The 19404-nt window shown below is 37.4% G+C and overlaps 1 protein-coding gene across 9 annotated transcripts in view; it reads right to left on the reverse strand.

Annotated features, from left to right (window-relative positions):
- The window catches only part of TBC1D5 (TBC1 domain family member 5), a 326232-nt gene that overhangs the window by 164963 nt on the left and 141865 nt on the right, over positions 1–19404 (reverse strand). For all 9 annotated transcript variants that reach the window (XM_065628207.1, XM_065628203.1, XM_065628204.1 and 6 more), the window contains one exon: positions 3380–3446. In XM_065628207.1, the coding sequence (XP_065484279.1) occupies positions 3380–3446 (67 nt within the window). The remainder of the gene's footprint in view (positions 1–3379; positions 3447–19404) is intronic.

Here is a 19404-nt window from a genome sequence, read left to right on the forward strand (position 1 = left end):
TCTAGATAAAGTTACTATATGTCTAAAACCTTGTTCAAATTTTTCTAATAGTGAACTTCAACTTTTGATGACATGATTCTAGGAAAAAATTTTCATAATTTCTGATTAGTAAAGCTTCTTCTCAAGTACATAAAGAATACTTCCATCAGAGCCTGAAGACCAACCAGAAATTTCTCTGTGACCTGACACGACGCATTCACAAACTCACAGGATATTTAGAAACATGTGCCATTCACATGTGCTTTTTACTTATATTACTTACAAACTTTATGACCTAAAGGGAAATGCTCACTAGGTGAACATAAGCAGCATTAAATCTGTGCTGTGATCAACACAAGCAAGAGCCACAAACTCTAAGGTGACACTATCATACTAAAAATAAAACCATACAAATAGTTCTGGAGCATTATAAATATATCGAAGGATAATGATCTGACATGCTTTATTAATACATACACACACACTTGGATTCTTGTACTGCATAGTATAAAATTGTCCTTTAAAACAGTGTTGGAATTGAGTAACACCCCCCTCCGTTTTGGTTTTTTTTCAATTGTGGTAAAAACAATATGCTCTTTAAGAGCACTTTAATAGCAAAACACATTCAAATTCAAATATTTTTAAACATTTGGAGTTGCCTCTTCTCCTAAATAAATTGTAAAGTGACTGCTACTGATAAAAGATAAAACAGCTTTTGTTTCAGTAAAAATTTCCAGTAGAATTTTGTATGAATTAGCCTTCTGCAAGCATGACATCTACCATGATCTGAGATGCCTTTGCTTCTTTTAGGGCAAAAATTCACTAGCTTGTCTTTTTAAAATAGAATAGACTGATACATATTGGCTAAACAAGACTATCTTCAGTTTTATCAACTTACTGAAACAATATTCATTGACAGTATCCTAAAATAAGTCCAAATCTCTAATGAGTCCTTAAAGAAATAACAACCATTTACCATCGTTACCTTTCAAAGTAGTTTAAGATTCACTTTTTGTCTTTCATAAGGCATTAGCTGCTCATTTTTACTTAACATGCAGCACAGAACTATAACTATCAACACACTATTCAACCCAACTAGCAAATTTACATCCAGTCTCATTATATGATGGGAGTTACTTGCCACTGAGCAGAAAATATTCATTTCACACCTTAAACGCTGTAATACTACTTAATAATAGTGCTATCTAGCCAACTATTAAAAGTCAGAGGTTTCTTTTACATAAAGGTGTACACACACACAGACATGATATATATAGTACTATCTTGCTTTATCTTCTTGCCTTTAATTATAACAATAATACTCTGGCAGTGGTATATGGGACCACTTTTAAAATATTAATTAACTTCAGTTTTGTAAGTTGGGCTGTAATCCTCTCTGATAGAATATGGTTATTACTCAGTGGAAATCGTAGCCAACTTAGTATTTTATATGCACTTTGGACTAAGGAATTTGGAGATACAAAGGCCAACTTTAACCTCCTCTTATCTGTGGAGCATTAAAGATGGCTGAGGATTCAGTAGAGTTTAGGTTGGGCTGGTTTAGACCCCTGGCCTGACTCACTGAGAGATGAGTGCCATGGGATGGCTGAAGAAGGGGTAGGAAGAAAGTGCTGGAGCTGGTCCCATAGCTTACACTGCTGTGGAACCAGAGCCCAGCTGAAGCTGGCTGCTTCTTCAGGTTTTACCTGGGCAGGTACAACTGCTGGGTCTCTTAAGTTAATGACTTCCAGGTGTAAGTGTCCTGGAATTAACGGCAGAGAGAGCTCTCAGTTCCTTCCTCTTGCTGATCTGGCTAAATTCTAGCTTGCCTATTTTTCAGAGACTGCTTCATGGTCTCTGTATCTACACGTGCTTCTCACCTAAAAACCAAGAAGATTATTCTGGAGAGTATTTTTGAGGCCTTCTTTCAACTTAGCATGTTGCATGCATCAGAGAACACAAATACGACAAGAAATCGAGTCAGGCAGAACCCTGCAATGGATCTCCTAACATATTTTTCTCGAAGTGAACATGCTAACTTCCCTCAAAGGGTTTTATACCATCACAAAGGTTTCACTAGAGCAGAGTTACTGGAATACAGAAAGTTGGAAGATTTCGTAAAACAGACCTCCCCTGTCCCACTGTGTCCCTGCAAGCACACCCTTCATTCCAACCTTGCTCTCAGTCCAGAAGCTTCCTCTGGGTGTCTGAATCGCAACAAACTCTTCGCTGCTCCCTCTAGGTCCTTACGAAAAGTCTTTCTTTTCAACATCCTCAAGACCAGGCTGTTTGCTCCCTGCTCTCCTCAGCAATTTCTCGGTCTCCAGCCTCCAACAGGTTCTCCAGGTGTCGTGTCCCTCCTTGTCACCCCACACCTGACGTCTCCTCATAGCCTGCACAGCTCACGAGAGGCTGTGACGTTCCCCACCCCGCCGGCTGCCACGAGGACAAGGCGAACAGGCAGGTTCCTCCTGCCCACCTGCCTACATCTCTTTGAAGTACAGACTCCAGCAGACTACAAACGAAAAAAAAATGAAAAAGATGCCATCCATCATGGTTCAGTAAGGGAATCCAAAATAATCATGCGGTAAGCTTGTTTTATTTTACCACACTGAAGCATCAAAATCAGATGCAGTCATTCTGGTTAGCGCAAATCTTACTATTCATTTACCAGTCACAAGGACAAAGATTTAGCGTTTGTAGAAGAATTTTGCTGGCTGAAAGATGAAACCACACGTCTGCTGATTACCTTTCCATGCTTTCAAGTACAAGACACCCTCTGGTATGGACCCAAGCAAGACTCAACTCAATGACCGTGCTGCAAAACATCGCCCAGCATCATGTTTCTTTAACTGGTATTTACTATCAACAGAAATGAAGTATTATTTTCCTGTCAGAAAACCTCAAATTTAACAAACCCTGGCTTTAGCTTTTGACCTGAAGTAGTGAAAAAATAGAATTCCATGTGGTCGACAAATCCAATTACTTCTTTGGAGAAGATCAAAAAAGTGTTCTCTGGTGAGTCAAATATTTCAACAACATTTAGCTTAGCTGCTATGAGTTTAGGTGAGAATTTCTACTTTATTGCATACTTTGCAGAAAAAAACCCCCCAAAACACACAAAAAACCCCACTTAAAAATATTTAGGCTTACAAACATCCTGTACTTAGACTAGCTAAGCACTTTGAACAGCTTTCTCAAAAAAATAATAATCCAGAAAACAACTTTTCAGATCATTCCCTAATTATATTATTTATGTCCTTTAGTCTACTCACTGTTGCCACTTAGATTGTACCATACTCTTAAAATACATGAGCTGTTCTTTTGCTTTAGATAGACCATGCTGCTAATCATATTCGAATTTTTTAAAATTAGAAAATAAATATTAAAAATTACCAACCTGTAAGAAATAAATGTTCCATCCGAATCTGAGGTGTGGTGTGTGCTTCCATTTTCATTTGATCCTCCTAATACAAAAATAAAAGAAAACATCTTTGTTACAAGACAAGCCCTGATAATAAATAATGCAGTATCGATGAGATTGCAATTGATTTTACCATATATGTTAACTTTAGTTTACAACAAAACTTACACAGACAACTCTCAACTTTACACCTTCGAATTCCTACAGCTGGCAAGAGAGAGAACTAGCCTCCGTGTTCAATTTGGAGTCTGTATGTTATGAAAATCTGAGATTTAATTTCACTTGAAGTTTGACTGAGGCCCTTCTCAAGTTATTAAACACAGTTTTACTAGTATAAGCTTACAGAAGTACACGATTTTTCTAACATTAAGTCTAAGAAAGTAACAGTTCATTTATTTTGTGAAAAATTTTGAGTTGACTGTATGATACCAGATATTTTTTGTCATAGCTTCAGTTCAAAGCTTCTCTGAAACTACCTAAGTAACATGCCTGCAAAACATCTTGTTTTACGTCCTGTGAGCTGTTTATACATAGAACAGTGTGACATTCACAGAAACCAAGGATTACAAGGAAACCTTTCTGTCTATAATAACTACTTCTATTGAAGGACTATTAAAAGCCAGAATGAATAATCTATTTTGCAAAGCAAATTTATTCGTGTCCTGTTTTATACTATTTATTCTTGCCTAGCCTGTCTGTTAGCTTGATTATTCTTCTATGTCCCTGTATATTTCCTTAATCCATTTACAGAAAGCATCGCGTACCTTTGCGTCCTCTGTTTACTGAAAACAAGTTCTTCCAGTCTTTTTACTAAATGAGGCTCCTTATTCCCTATTTTGTTTAAATCAGTCCTTCTTATATGGAAAAGAAGGGACAGAAACTGTAGACAGCATGCTAAAAGTTTAATCAATTGATTCCTTGGAGAGTGGTTTTCTTCTCTATCAAAGAAATCTTGCTCAGTACAGTCTATAGCCATGCCACACCACCTTACAGTTTCACAGCCATCCTTAACCAACTCTTGCATGTTTACTCTACACTTTTATTTACAAAAAGAAGTTTGCCGTTTACTGTAAAAAATCTTGCTAGTACAATAGTCTATTTCAGACTGTTTCATGCTGTTTCTAGTTCTCTTTTTCTCAGAGAGGACCAGTCCTACTCTATTTGTGCTCATACTGGATACTACCTTCTAATATTATTTCTTCACAAAAGCCCATCAGTGTGGTCTCACTTTGTGCTAAGACAACATATGAAAATATTGGATAAGATCAGTTCCACCACAAACTCCACTAGAAAGAATTATTTCATTAAAATCTGCATTTATTCATCTTGAAATTAATATACTTCACTAATCCTCATCCTTTCTGTTTCATAACGTCTCCTGTGGCACTACATCAGATGGTTTACTGAGGTTCAGATAGATTCAACGTATTTCCTTAATGTGTATTTTGAAAGGCTAGCAGGTTAGTTGGGTACAATCTCCCATTTAACAAAAACCCCACACTAAAAGTTATGCTATTTGCTTTTCTCTCTTACTTTGTCCTTAGAAAACTTTCCAAAGCACTGCACAGATAACAGTCGACCTATATAGCTGCTTTGCTTCTACTTTTTTAATCTCAGTACAAGTACTACATTTCCTCCTTCAAATATATGGCATCAGCCATGAACTAAAAGACTAAAACATTGTCTCATGCAGTGCGGTGATACTTTGCAAATCAGATGCTTTAATCTTTATTGGATGTGTTAATTTATAATATCTACCCAACTCTCCCTTTTATTTTATTTATTTTCAGGCCTTTGCCTGAAATTTTGTTTTTACTGAAAATTAGAACTTTCCTGGTTTAGACCATACTTGGATTACACTTAATATCATTTGTCCCTTTGCACTGCACGATGGTTCTAGTTTTCTTCCCCAGAAAGCTTCTTTACATAGTCATGTAATATTTTCTTGTTAATTTCAATTTCCTTCTTCTGATCTAATTCAACTTCACTTTTGCTAATTGTCACAATAACCTCACACTTTCTGATATCCAGGGCGTTGCCTTCTTTGCAGATCAAACTGTTTTTCTGTTTCTTTCAGGATCTTTGCTTACTCCAGACGTTCCTTAAAAATACTTAATCATTCACTTTGACATGGAACTTTCTTTTTTTTTCCTCATGTAATTTGAAATGCACTTTTTATTAACATTTGCACCTTTCCCTAAAATAAATCCCAAACCTCTACTACATTCTAGTCTAAAATTGCTCAATCCAGTTGATTTCACTAATTAGCTCTCTCAATTTATTTTGAAAATGGAAATCCTACTTAATCAATCTGCTTTTTGTTTACTAAATTTAACGAAATGAACAACACCAGATATTTCATCCCAGAGCCGACCCTCCCGTTATTAATAACCATCTGTTCCTTTCTTTTTCTTGTATCTTGGAAATAGTCTCCCCATATTGGGACAATTTTAAGTAATACGCTTTTTCATGTATTGCCCATCTCCACATCTGATCCTAAGCATCCAGAGAAATGACTGAACTATGTACAATCTCTTTTAAAGCCATATGGCCAGGTGCAATGCTACTAGGCAATTCTTTATAGGGACACAGCACATCAACATGGGTCCTGAATGCACTACTGCACTTAATTTACACTTAGCTTCTAAGCATTCACCTATCACACTAGTCAGACTGAAGAACTCATTCATAATGCTAAGCTCCTATGCTGAATCTTTTCAAGAATGGCAACACAACCTTCCTCCTTTCTGAATAATGAGGTTTAAGAATATCTCAAAAAATGCAAGGCCTTTATCATCTTTCAACTAAACCATTTCTCCTGCTTGAAGAGTCAACAGGACTCTGCAAGGAAAACCAGAATCTTGGTGATAAAAGTTGTTCTTTCATCATGATCCCATAAAGAACATTTGGTGGGATACCATGTCTGCTACAATTAAGAATGCTGAAGCACTCTCTTAGAAGACAATTATTTCCTTTATTTAAATTACCAACGCAGTACTTCAGCATTCTTAATTGTATACTCATAGCTAATAAATTTCATATTAATACAAGTTACTGTTGGTTTGGTTTTTGGTTCGTTTTTTTTTTTTGAGAAACGCTTTTGCTGTTCCATTGTACCATTAGCAGCAGCTACCCAAACTGGATAGGACTAGGTACATTCAGTTCTCAAAACCAGAATTTAGCAGAATGAGCATTTCTATGGTTGTTTTCTTGTTCCATCCAATTTAAGACAGCTATACCTGTTATGACATCTCGAGAGATGATTTAGATGTCTTTCATTGAAAGTGATAAAAATGATAAAGCAACATTCAAAGTATTCATCGACTTCAAAGAAGATTCCCTAAATTTTACCTATTTTTATCCAAAAGGCTTTCCAGCAAATCGTGGTACGTTTTCATAGTCAGCAATACCAAGAACAAATGGGACAGGTGCCTCACTAACTAATGACAATAAACTGTGGGAATCCATGCCCCGAATCACCTCTCCTTAGGCAAGTTCCAGTTATTCTGCCTTTTGAAAAGTATGGTGAACTCACAGTAGAACAGATAGATTACTTGTATCTTCTTCAGTGATAATGACCCAACTTTCTGGTAAAATTAAGACGTATACTGAAGAACTATGAATATAAAATCATGATGCTGGTAATAGAATCTGTGGTCTCCTTTAAAAATCCTCATTGATTCAATATTCTCCTAATCTTCAGATCCTTTCTGAGACTCAAAAATGGGAAGAAAGGCTCTGTTGAAGAAACAGAAGATGCTCTACCAACCCTGCCCCACACCTCCTGAAAAGGTTTCCAAACTTCAAATGCAAAAGCTATAGGGGGAAAAAAAAAAAAAAAAGGTAAAATAAATCTTATCACACTTTCAGAAGGAAGAGAAAGGAAACAACCAGTACCATAACAAGCATCAGTATCAAAGTAAGTACGGCTAAGGTGACCAGCTTTCAGCGCTAGAGCAGTCACTGCTTTTAATACAAAAATAAAATAAGGCAGTATCCTTCCAAAGGGTCTGAAAATCATCTGGATATCTTTCTGTCTGCTGCTTTAACTGGAGAAACTCCCTCTCCTGGGAATGAACACTTTCTCCTGAGAGAATTCAGTTCTATTGCTCTGTTTTAGTAAAGGCTGCTCTTGTGCATGGAGATCAAGGGCTAAAGGGAGCTGAGACTTGGGTAGCTGGGACCTGGTACTGCTGGACACAGCTGGAGGCTGTTTCAAAAGAATTTGCGTAAGCTGAAATTGATGCTTTTACTAACCCGTCAAAAAATAACATTTTGAATTCTGGCTTCTTTACATTTCAGAGATGCATGGAGATGGATTTGCAAATGGTACTTTTACTAGGGTACTAGTTTCACCTAGAACACACAGACTTGTGACTTGTAGTAACTGTTTTCTTGTAAGATGTTTGAGATTTTAGGCATAAAATACACAAACCCAGAATAAGGAGGATGCCAAATATACATTCTGAAGATTACCTGAAAACCATGTGTAGAAATTATAGCAAGAAGCCTAATTTAAATACGCACACTATTTTTGTAATTTTTTTTAACAGCCTATTATACCAATAGTATAATATCTTCTCAAAGGAGAGCTTTTTCAAGGTGCAGCGCACAGTTCCACTTCAGGCAACAAGAAGAAATTGGATCACATTTCAGAGCCCAGTTCAAGAGCAGGAAGATGCTCTGCGTACGCGCAGCAGGCACAACAAGCGTTCAGAGCTTAAGCATGTGCTCAACAAGAGTAAAAAACAAACCGTGAAGAACGATGTAGGGATCAGACATTTCTCACTCATCTCCTTCGTTACCTCTCTGAAAACTGCTATTTTCTGTGAGATGCAAAAATTCAGCACAGGACTTCTTACAGAGAAGGGGTGGGATATTATCATAACCAGCTGCAAGTCTAAGAAGCCGAAGCTTGAGTGACATCCCCTCGCTCTATGGTTATACTCCTACTTTTTAAAATAATTTAATTAATAATTATTAATATTTAATAAGAAGTCCATTTTTTATTTTGAAAATTTCTTTTGATACTGAAGAAATGTCTTTACACATATACATATTTCTGTATGTATGTATACACACATATGCATGTCTCTGTGTGGGCATTCGTATATTTATATAGTGCTAACTGATGTACCAATCTTGTGTCAGCTATGAAAGGGTTTTATGGCTGGCAGTTTAGGAATTCGTGATAAAAGTGATCCCACTTAGGAAATCAAACTGTGCATTCCCCTGCTTACAAGTGTCAAAATGGAGATAGATGTCTCTGCTGACAAGTCTGCACTCTACTTGATATTTTCGTTGCATTTTAATCAAGGATTAAAATGTTGTTAAAAAACAAAATTTATGTAACAGTTTTGAAAATTGAAGTTCAGGCTGATATAAAACACTGGATCATTAATGCAGTGTTTTATGATTAGAGACAAGGAAAATTTTAACACAAATATATGCTTGCAGTCTAAGGTTGTCAATTCTTACAACATGACTTCCAAATTCCATGCTGTATTCATTTTCAGCATATTTAAAGCTTAATAATTTAATGATTTATCCAATTTTAATTTATACTTTCGAAACCACTTTGAACAATCTGAGGTGCCACTGGAGATCATAACAGTGGTCCTGGTTAAGTCAAATAATAATTATAGCGCTTTCACTTTAAAGATGAGATTATTTTTAATTATTGAGTGAAGTACTTGAGGTACCATACTTATATAATTACGCTACTCATTAAATGGTTATTGAAAGCTGAAATGTAATTTTAATGACAGCTACCTATTTTTCTTTGCACACTTTATAGATGACAGATCAGTCAGGAATTCTAGTTTGCTCAAAAAATCCTTGCAGCTGCACTGGTTCTTTCAGGTGTAAAACAATTAAGCTGTGCTTTTTTAAAAAACTTTAAACATTCTTTTTTCCTCAAATGATATTTATATGATATACAGGAACCAGTAAAAACAGAATAACAATGCGTGGATATTTTTTCTTCCTCAACACCAAAATTCTGGTCCTAAACTATAAACATTTGAAACAATATCCCCAGAAAATGAGTGACAATACAAATATGGAAGAATGATTTTAGTCAAAATGTGTTCCTCATATAATGCAAACAAAAAAAAAAATTGCTTAACAGATTGCAGACCTTTATTGTGAATATAAAGGGGTAATCAACATACAATAAGCATTTTACTATGCATTAAAACTATATATAATGCCACGAGACTCCTTTGCTTTTTCTAACACCAAGGTTCACAACTCTTCAAACATAAAATTCCTTCATACTATTTACTCCACAGATGGATATTCATCAAACTGATCTGGACAAAATTTATTCTAATACACAGGAACCTCCGACAATGGACACCACAGAGTTGTGGTCTCAGAAACGAGCACCTAAAGACTTAAGCTCTATTTTTTAATGCTTTATAAGCTATGTTTGAAATTCAGCATATTTGTCCATTGTTCCAAAGGCCAATATCTTGTTCAAATTCAGCTTTCCTTTTTCAGAATGAAAACCAAACAGAAGAGTAGATTTGTTTCATTAACAATATTAAAGCAAAGATTTCTGAGTTCACTGTATGGGGAAAAGGCAATAAAGTTTTGAAGAGGGAAAAACTGCTTTGTTCCTTCAATCCCCTAGTTGAAATTAATTATAGCAAATGTTTATGAAAACATCTGTTCCACATAGTTATAAATTCTTAATTTTAGCATGGGCGATTCCAGGCTCCTCTATTATTTTGAAAGAGAGCAGTCTGACAACTGAAAGGTTTACAAAAGAACACACAATTTGTATTTCTACAGCACCAAATATGCAGTTTGGAAAGTCTTCAGGATCTCTGCAGCAAAGAAAAAAAAAATAAAATACAAAGAGACGAAGACGACTGAAGCTTTCTCATTCAAGTCCGCTGATAGAACAAAACGGCAGTAGGGAGGGGAAAAAAAAAAAAATAAGAAACACTAATCCCAAAACATACGGCAAATCGAGATTTTACTACAGAAACTAGATCTTGAAGAAGTAAAACGTAGCGGAGCTTTGGATTTCTCTGTTATGTATTTTGCGAGGTTCCTGAGGAGCGAGGGGGAGCTGAGGGTGTTGCTGGATCGTGTCAAGAGAGGGTGCTGCCGAGTTTAGGATGATGCCGTCGCTGCTGCCCTCCTGAAGCTCCATCACTGGTACCCGCAGCCCCTACGCCACCAACAATCTTTCGGACTTTTTACATAACACTCTTGCAACTACAGTGTTAAAATTCAGTTTGCACCAAATAAGCTTTTAAAATGATTAAATGGAGCAAGCTCGAAGCAGCGTACGGAAACTGAAAATAGTGCCTTCAGCTAAAGAATTAAGTGCACGGCACTTCTGATATTTATAAAATAATTATTAGGCTGGAAAGTTGAAGAACACTGCACTCTGAGCAAGTTGTTTAAGTTTGCTGAAATAAATATGATGCAACTTTTTGGTAAGCAATCTCTTAAATACAAACTTGACTCTAGCCCTTGCTTCATGTTCATTTAGCGTTAGATGCATACTTTGCATGCGTGCATTGTTTGAGTCAGATTTTTTGGTAGCATTTAAGTTTCAACAACTGTGCCATAAAATATTATATTTTGCCAGGAATGAAACAAAAAATGATACACTATGATAATTAGCGATATATGCATATGATTGTGAGATTTTGCCATTAGAAGTATAAAAGTCTTACATGGGCTGAAATATTTCATTTGTTTATCCCTCAATAATAACACGAGAAAAATATATTAAGCATCAACAGTGTCTTTTCCCCTTGGAGCTCATTTGAGTTGGGAAAGGAACACGAATATAAAAACTCACACTTATGTTAATCTTGTGATTATGAAAACTGGTCACACGTGGAAACAGGTAAGGAATGCTGACGCCAAGGCGCAAAAACAAAGCTTGGTTTAGGCATGCAGAAAGCTGCTGAACAATATGATAGGCAGACACACTGGTTTGCAGTTATGGACAAAAACTTCTGGAGATAATAAGAACATCTTGTATTACACGTTGCTCAAACCCAGTCAATTCTGGTGTCTTTTAGATTGCTGATTTATTACTATCAAGTGGCATTTTCTATGATCTTTGCATATGAAATCACAATTGCATATGTGTATCCGCATATATGAGTAAACTCTGTGTATTCTCCAGGCAAAATCTCTGTTTGAGATAATTTTGTCTACACAATTCAGTTTAAATCAAGACCCATAAAAATAAGAGGTTTCCATCTTAAGTGAAACTGCTTCTGACTGTTCACAAATCTAAACACTAACCCTGCCATTAGGTTAGCCTGTAAATTAAAATGCCACTTTTCCACATGGAAAATGTATATGTGAAAAAGTGTGGATGGGAAAACATACACAAAAGTCTAGATGACTTATTTTGAAATCAGAATGTAGCTTCACTGTTTAAGAAATGTAGCCCCTTGCAGCTCAATTTAAAATAAATACAACTTTAAGTATATTCAAAGGACTTGTTTATAATATTTCTTTTCCTGATGAAGCTTCTGTGTCTACTAAAACAGGCTGAGCTATACATTGTGTTCTAAACTAAAATCAATAAAATACATAGAATAAAGAATTTTATTCTAATACCACTGAACTATTTCACAGGAATGCTTGAGAATTTGCAGGTGACTGCAAGGTACCAAAATCTTAAATAATTTACATCTAGAGGTGTTTTAATAGAATCTCTTTGAACATGATGGGAAGGCCAAGTTTAACTGTGATGTTAATAGTGATTTAAACACTTCAAAAAATGCACATACACGGAAAAACGGGTTGACTTTTCATTTAGTGGGGACCACACAATACTAGCTTGTGTAAGCAAACGTGGCTTCTGCTGAAGTCAATAAGCATTTAGTCCAGTAATGCTTGGATTGAATTTGTTACCAGCAGTGATAAGACTGGTAAAAGAAAAAAATCCACAGGATAAGGTAAAATGTGATTCTTCTAACTTTTTCTTCAGTTATTATTTCTCCTAGTGCACCTCTCTTTGGTCCATAGTAAATTATGTTCAATTCTGTTAATGTGCTCAGTACTACAGCCTGTATCTGCTGCTTAATGTGGCTGATCCTTTACTATGTAAAACTTAAACAAATTCCTAGGTCATCATCAATTGTGATTCAAAAGACTCCAGTACAATATATAAACAGTTTAATGTAGTCTGATTGAAGTGGAAGCTGTATACCTAATAAATGATACAATCTCTAGCTTCAGTAAATTCTTTAAGAGAATATACAGTCAAAAATCAGCAAATTAACAAAATCAGCAAGGATACAGTAATCCAGTATAAGTAAGGACAAGTACCACAATTAGACTTTCCACAGAAAGAAAAAAAAATCTTAGAAGCTGCCTGGCATCATTGCTAGGAACTTACATCCCATGATGTACAAATGCCGAGTGACTTATCACTTGCATCCAGAAGAATTTAGCTAATTTTAACTTATAAACAGCCTAAAAGGCCTTTGAGCTATAAATTGCAATAATCTAAAGATGGCAAGAGGCAATAAATATGAGTTAATGACTCAGCATCTTCCTGAGATAGCACTGGTCATACAGCTTTCCTTAATCTTAGACATGCACAATCACTGTAAAAAGGTGGTCTCCAGAGACCATTTACACTGACAATAAGAAAAACATACCATCTCTTTAGATGTTTGAACGCTTACTATTGTCCCTTAATTTACTTCAATTACATCCTATTTTTAACCACATTTCTATCTTATAGATAGATGCAATCCTTCAGTTTGGGATAATAAATCATATGTAAGTATAGTTTGATTGTTGTATTCTAAAGCAGTAAGGCATATTCCATTGAGCCTAGGAAAAAGACGGAGCCGAAAAAGACTGAGCAGTTTTCTAACATGCTGTTGTTTTGTCAAGATTAAATGATAGAAGAAGACAAAGGAGAAATGATTAAAGGCTCTTTTATTGGAATAGAATTGCCCTTTCACCAAGAAGCTAGCTCTTCAACTGAGAATAACAGTTTTATCAGAAGAGCCAGCCTGCCCAGGAAGCCACGTGGTAGCGATTCGCAGCCTCACCTCCTAAAGCTGCGGAGGTGGTCTCATGATAACCAGGACCAGAGGTTAAAAAGAACAGGAGCAATTCTGCTTCCTTCCTTTGCTGTTTCTTATCAAAGGAAGCTACTACAGCGGGTTGATGACTTACAGCACTACTGATGGTCGTCAACGGCTTCCCCTGAAAGCAGAATGCACTTTCTTGGACCTTCTTCCTTGACTGTAATTATGTTTAGGAATACTGTGAAACTCACACCACTTTCCTCTGCCCTGCACATAAACACGAAGAGGTAAAGCCTGAAATCAGAGCACCCACGTGGCTACCGTGCTGACATACGTGTAACCAGGTATCTGCTTCTCTGGAATGGGATAACAGACAGCATTTACGGCTTGGAGGCGAACAGAAAGGATGAAGGAAGCAGCATTGTTGCTGCAAATGGAAACACGGAAATTCAGGCCCACGAGAAACAAAAAGGCAGCGGAGATACGTGGCACCCCGTGGAGGGGCCGGCGCTACCCCCGGGAGCCAGCAGCTGAACGGTGGTGGGTTTCAGCGCTGAGGAAGAGGAAGCAGAGGAGAAGCCTGAAGTTAGGAAGTTGTCACAGGGATGCGAGCCTGGGCAACGCCTGGGCTTTCCTCAAACGCTACAGTTTTAACAGCACGCACTCAGACGTGAAGGAAGTCCCACGGGAAGCATCGCGGGAAGCACCCAGTTACTAAAACGCCCCGGGCTGGGGGGAGGCACTTGGGCACCCACAGCAGCCCTGTCGCCCCAGGAACCTCAGCTCCTCCAGCTCCAGCCTCCTCCTCCCCTACCGCAATCCTTTTTAGCACCGCAGGGAGCAGCAGAAGAGGCTCAGGATATCTGTCCTGGCTGCTGTACCCTCCTCAAGCCGCTCACACAATTGCATCAGTCAGATCTCTGGGTCTGACAGGCTACTTTGGATTTATATCAACATAAACTGCAAGATAATCTGTCAAATTTGTTAGCAACAGGATCCTGCTCATATCTACCAAAAAGACACACTCTTAATAATGTAACTGCATAACACATTTTAGCAGCATTCCACACAGAAAAAATAAATGTAGAGAAATAACTAATGGTTTATTAAACCACGAACGCAATATCTGAGAAGCGCATATGATTTTTACTTCCTTTATCCATCATTCATAACGCAACAGAAAGGACATTTTTTTCATTCCTAAACAAATCTATTACATGAATGATTTTGAAAAAGAGCAACTTAAGTCTCTGGGTAAAGTTTAAAGTTCTCTGGGTAAAACTTAAAGGAGATGTTCCATCAGTAACAGTGTCTAGTGGTAAGACAATTCAGAAATATACTGTTAAAAAAAAAATCATGTTAGGGTACATTCACCTTACAACAGCACCAGTACCTGGTAAACTTTAGCAAGATGGTCTGAAAAAAACCCCAGCAACCTGAAAATAAACACCACTGCCACACAGAGCTGCATCGACTCTGAAAGGGACATTACTGCTGCCAGTGTAACAGCCCTTATCCCAATCAAATTAACTTTACAGAAGGAACCTGCATCAGAAGGGGACAGCTGAGCTGAAAGCTGCCTAGCTCAGCTTTATAAAATGAAGCCAGGAAGCCCTATACTCCTAATTTGAGACTGTAGTTAAGGCTGCTAATTCTCAGAATACATTGTATATCCAGTAGACCCACACCTCAGAGAACACGGAATGGAAGAGTACCCTACGTTCTTTCTTAAATTTCTCAGATGAAAAAAAACCCACCACCAAACAGTATAAGAGTAGTACCGAGCAAGAGTTTTTAAACTGCCAAATCAAAATATGCCAAAGCATAAATAAACCACTAGATTTTAATCAAAATTCTTCTAAATCAAGCCTTTGTTAATTTGGAGAGCACCAACTGTGTACTATGCTGGTGCAAAAGCAGATACATGTTGTGAATGATGGATCTGGAAAAACTAGAAGACCAAAGGTATATACACGTTAGCAGAAAAGATGTCTAAGAGATGACAGTTACGTCAGAATATAAAAATGCATCAAACTGACAGCCAGAATGACAAAACACTTCTATTTACTGCAGTGCAAGGTAGTTTGTCGAACAATGGCCCCTCTGCTGTAGATACTGAGAAAGAAGCTCCCTACAGAACATTTCTGCGAAGAAGCACGTAATCCAACACAAGGAGAGATTTCTTTCTCCACCCTTGCCCTCCTGTGAGGAGGATGGGTACTGTCAATCCCTGGTGGCACTACAGAATGAAACAGAGGATGAAAGAACGAAGCACTCGGAGACAAAAGAAGTATGAGACTTCAAAAATGTAAATTCGAAAACTATGACTAGATTTTTCTTGCACACAACAATTGCATTGAAGTCTTCCAAAAGGCTGATGATTTAGTTTACACAATCATGGGAAAAATGTAGCAGTCAATTTTTCTAGACAGTTACTCCAGTTCTCTAAGACAGAAAATGTGCAATGTCTTTTGGCCAAAAAGAAAACAGTCTGGGTGCAAGATGAAAACGCCATCCAGCATCACAGATCATCGGCTTTTTGACTTGGTATTTTTTGACCACCTAAGCAAAATGTGAAAAGGAGTTTCACATAAGCAATTGATATTAAAGCACAAAAATAATCATCTGTGGAGCAACAGAACAGTCCTAAGGGACTACAAATTCTAAAATATTTTCACTTTTTCTTCAGATTCCACCTTCCAGGTTCAGGATGTGGCCACTATTTGCTGTGCTCTATGACAGGTACGGTGGTACGTCTGTGTCCAGCTGGAGAGGAGAAAAAGCTCTGATCCAGAAACTCTGACTGTTCCATAGAGTTCTGCATTCTCAGCAGGTTTGACAGCGTTCTCTCCAACACTGTGTCCAGGCAGCACAGGTCTCAGGTCAAGTGAAAGGAACGGGTCTGTACAAGGTCGTTTAGGCAAATCCATAGCATGGTATTAGAGACCTTGAAGTACAGGAGCAGAATTTACACACATAGCATGGGAGTGAAATTCAAGACAATAGCTGTCTCATCGAGCTCAGACGCTATTTGAAAAAGTGCTATATCGTGTGACTGCAGGTTGTAAGACAGAGCAAGAAAGAATATATATGTCTGAACAAGTTTTCCATTTCCTCTCATTGGAATGACAGCGAAAAAAGATGACGAAAATTACAGCATGTGAATACCAGTGTAATTACTGAATAGTTCCCCACATAATTATGCAAAAGAGATCTATCCATAAGTTAACGTAGCCATTTTCTTTTTGAAACAGAATTTTCATGCCATCCATCCGCCACCCCAAAACACAAACCTTAGATGACTTAAGTATACAGAATTTAGTTATTTGATCTGTAACACAAGCAATGAATGTGAGTAGAAATAAAGGTTTAATGAAACAAAATAACGTACTCCACTAGGGAAAACACATTTTGCCCAAAGAGAAAAGTAATGTAAGTGGAGACTTGACTATTTGATAAAGATAGCCCCAAAGGTTATATGTTTACTGAAAGAATATAAATATTGTATGTGATGTAGATTTTTTTTTAATTTGACTAGAAACATTAATTGCTTTCTAAATACAATAATATTTTTTCCTTTCAAACTGTGAGGTCTCATTGCTTTTACTGAAACATGTAACCAATTACCTAACAAAAATGTTTACATTAATCACAATGACTCTATATTTTAGTTTTTATACCACCAATTTTATTTTTTGCTTGGAACGGAACTCCCTCAGGCATTCTTTTGTGCCAACTGTTAATTTCTATCAGTGATAAAGTTCCCTTAAGCTTTTTTTAACATCTACTGGACATGACCTCATAAAATTTAATGCCACTCATTAACCCCAAGCACTTAACTTTATGCAGTAATGTCAGGCATCTGACTTTTCAATGCATGAGAAATCCAAGTGAGAACCGTTCGAGAGATACAAATTACAAATCGTTTGAGTACTAGAAAGAGTGGCAACGAACAATATTAAAGGGTGAATCAAGACTTGAGCAAAAGTACGGTTCCTGCGATGCTTTCCATCTAGTTTTATAACACTTTTATACAAACAAGGAAGAGGCTGCAACGATTATTTTGCCTTGTTAGTGGACTGAAATTCAGAGCTGGGGCTGAATGACAGGTTTTTAACACTGTCTGGAGCAGATACGATGTGCAATCATGTTTTCTTGGGCATTTAGAGGCCTCCAGGCATTTTGGAGGAGCACAGGTGCTAGGACCACCTTACGTTCTACAAAACCACATACCAGCAAGACCAGGGTAAGCCCAAAAGAAGCAGTTTCTTCGAAGTCCTCCTCCCTTTCTGCCTGCAAGAGCCTTGCCTAGGTTCAGCTTTAGAGTGTGGTGGTTGTTCTGATTTTGGTTATGTACCAAGAAAGCTTTCGGAGGGACAGCACTGTTTTTATTTTCCCTGAGATGCACAGATGGGTGATGTCTGCTTAACTCATTTAACCATATTTCCCAGTGGCTTCACACATGTTGGAGAAAATGTAGAAAATTCTAGAGGTGAATGAAAAAAATACTTAGCAATAATTTTCTGGCTTCTCTTGGGCCATCCAAGGACATTCCTTGTGGGGAGTGGAAACTGAGTGACAGCCTGTTAAGGCCCTGACTGTTGGGGGGGGTGGGAAAGAGCTTTATTTTCTATTTCTGTTGGCTCAAGGGATATCTAAGCATCCTCTGTGAAAAAGGACAGTGCTATGCAGCTACAAATATGGTCCATCAGAGTTCCTGATAGCAATCTGCTTATTCAGCTCTGTTATGAAAAATCCCTTCCCCTCCTCTGTAAACAGGGCTCGCTCTTCCTTGGTGTCACAGGCTGTTACATTCTGGGTTAAGCAGTTGATGCCGTTGGAGCAGGGATCATCTTAACATTTCTATACAAATTATACAAGATAGCTATAAATTGCTCCATGAGAACCCACATGAGATTTGATGCTGATGTCTCTAAGTGCTACAATTTTATTTATTTATTTTTAAGCAGCAAAGAACTGTTTTTCAGAACTAAGCAGTAGCTCCTGAGTTCACTCATTTTAACTGGGAAATATATTCTCTGCCACACTATAAATCTAAACAGGTGGAAGTCATTCTGCTCAAGCTCTACTTCCACAGAAAGGTATCTTTAAGCAAAAGGCAGGTACTACAGAACTGAGGTTTTCACATGTGAACAACTGTGATCTTTCATACCGGCCCCTTCTCAGATTTCTCAGAATCACTATTTTAGCTATAAACTGCACATAACTCAAATCTACGGTCAATGGACACTTCAGACTATTGAAAATGTTTTTGCATCTTGCCTGCCACTGGTCTAAGATCACTTTAGCATAATTACAGTGTGATGCAACATCAGTAAGTGTGCATCAGTTGGAGAAGTTTTTATTGCCTAATAGCAGGGAGTGGTAATAAAGCAGATGTACACCGGGTCACATGACAATGGCAACCAATTGGTCTGTATTTGGCAAAGTATTAATGTTTTATGAACGCAAAATACGTTACACTCTTTTTTAACAATATGGATGTAAATCTCTGCACAGCATAAACACTTGTGCTGATCAACATAAAGATACTGCTGTGATAGGTACTTTGAAGCTGTAGATAAGAGCTCAAGCTGTAAGATGCCAACAAAAATGGAAGCTTATAAAGAATCACTGCCAGACTCTTAAATGTAGTAGCACTTGTGGGACTTTCTGTAATATAAATAGTAATTACCTTCAATGCAGAATGTATTTTCAAAAATAAATATACTGGTGCTTACGACAAAACTCACAACTCCGTTTTCTACTCATGAAGCAAACTTTAAAAATCTGTAAATTATGAGTGAAACAACCCCCAAATTAATCTTTTGCTCAACACCACCTAATATGCGGTGCCCAAATATGTATACACGAGTGTGCACACGCACAACTGCTCCAATATACATACGCAAACACTACAGTCTCAGTGTGAGGGCATCTACCTTGCAGACAATTCAATCAATCTCTCAA

This window comes from Caloenas nicobarica, chromosome 2 (genome assembly GCF_036013445.1).
Source record: "Caloenas nicobarica isolate bCalNic1 chromosome 2, bCalNic1.hap1, whole genome shotgun sequence".
Classification (NCBI taxonomy): domain Eukaryota; kingdom Metazoa; phylum Chordata; class Aves; order Columbiformes; family Columbidae; genus Caloenas; species Caloenas nicobarica.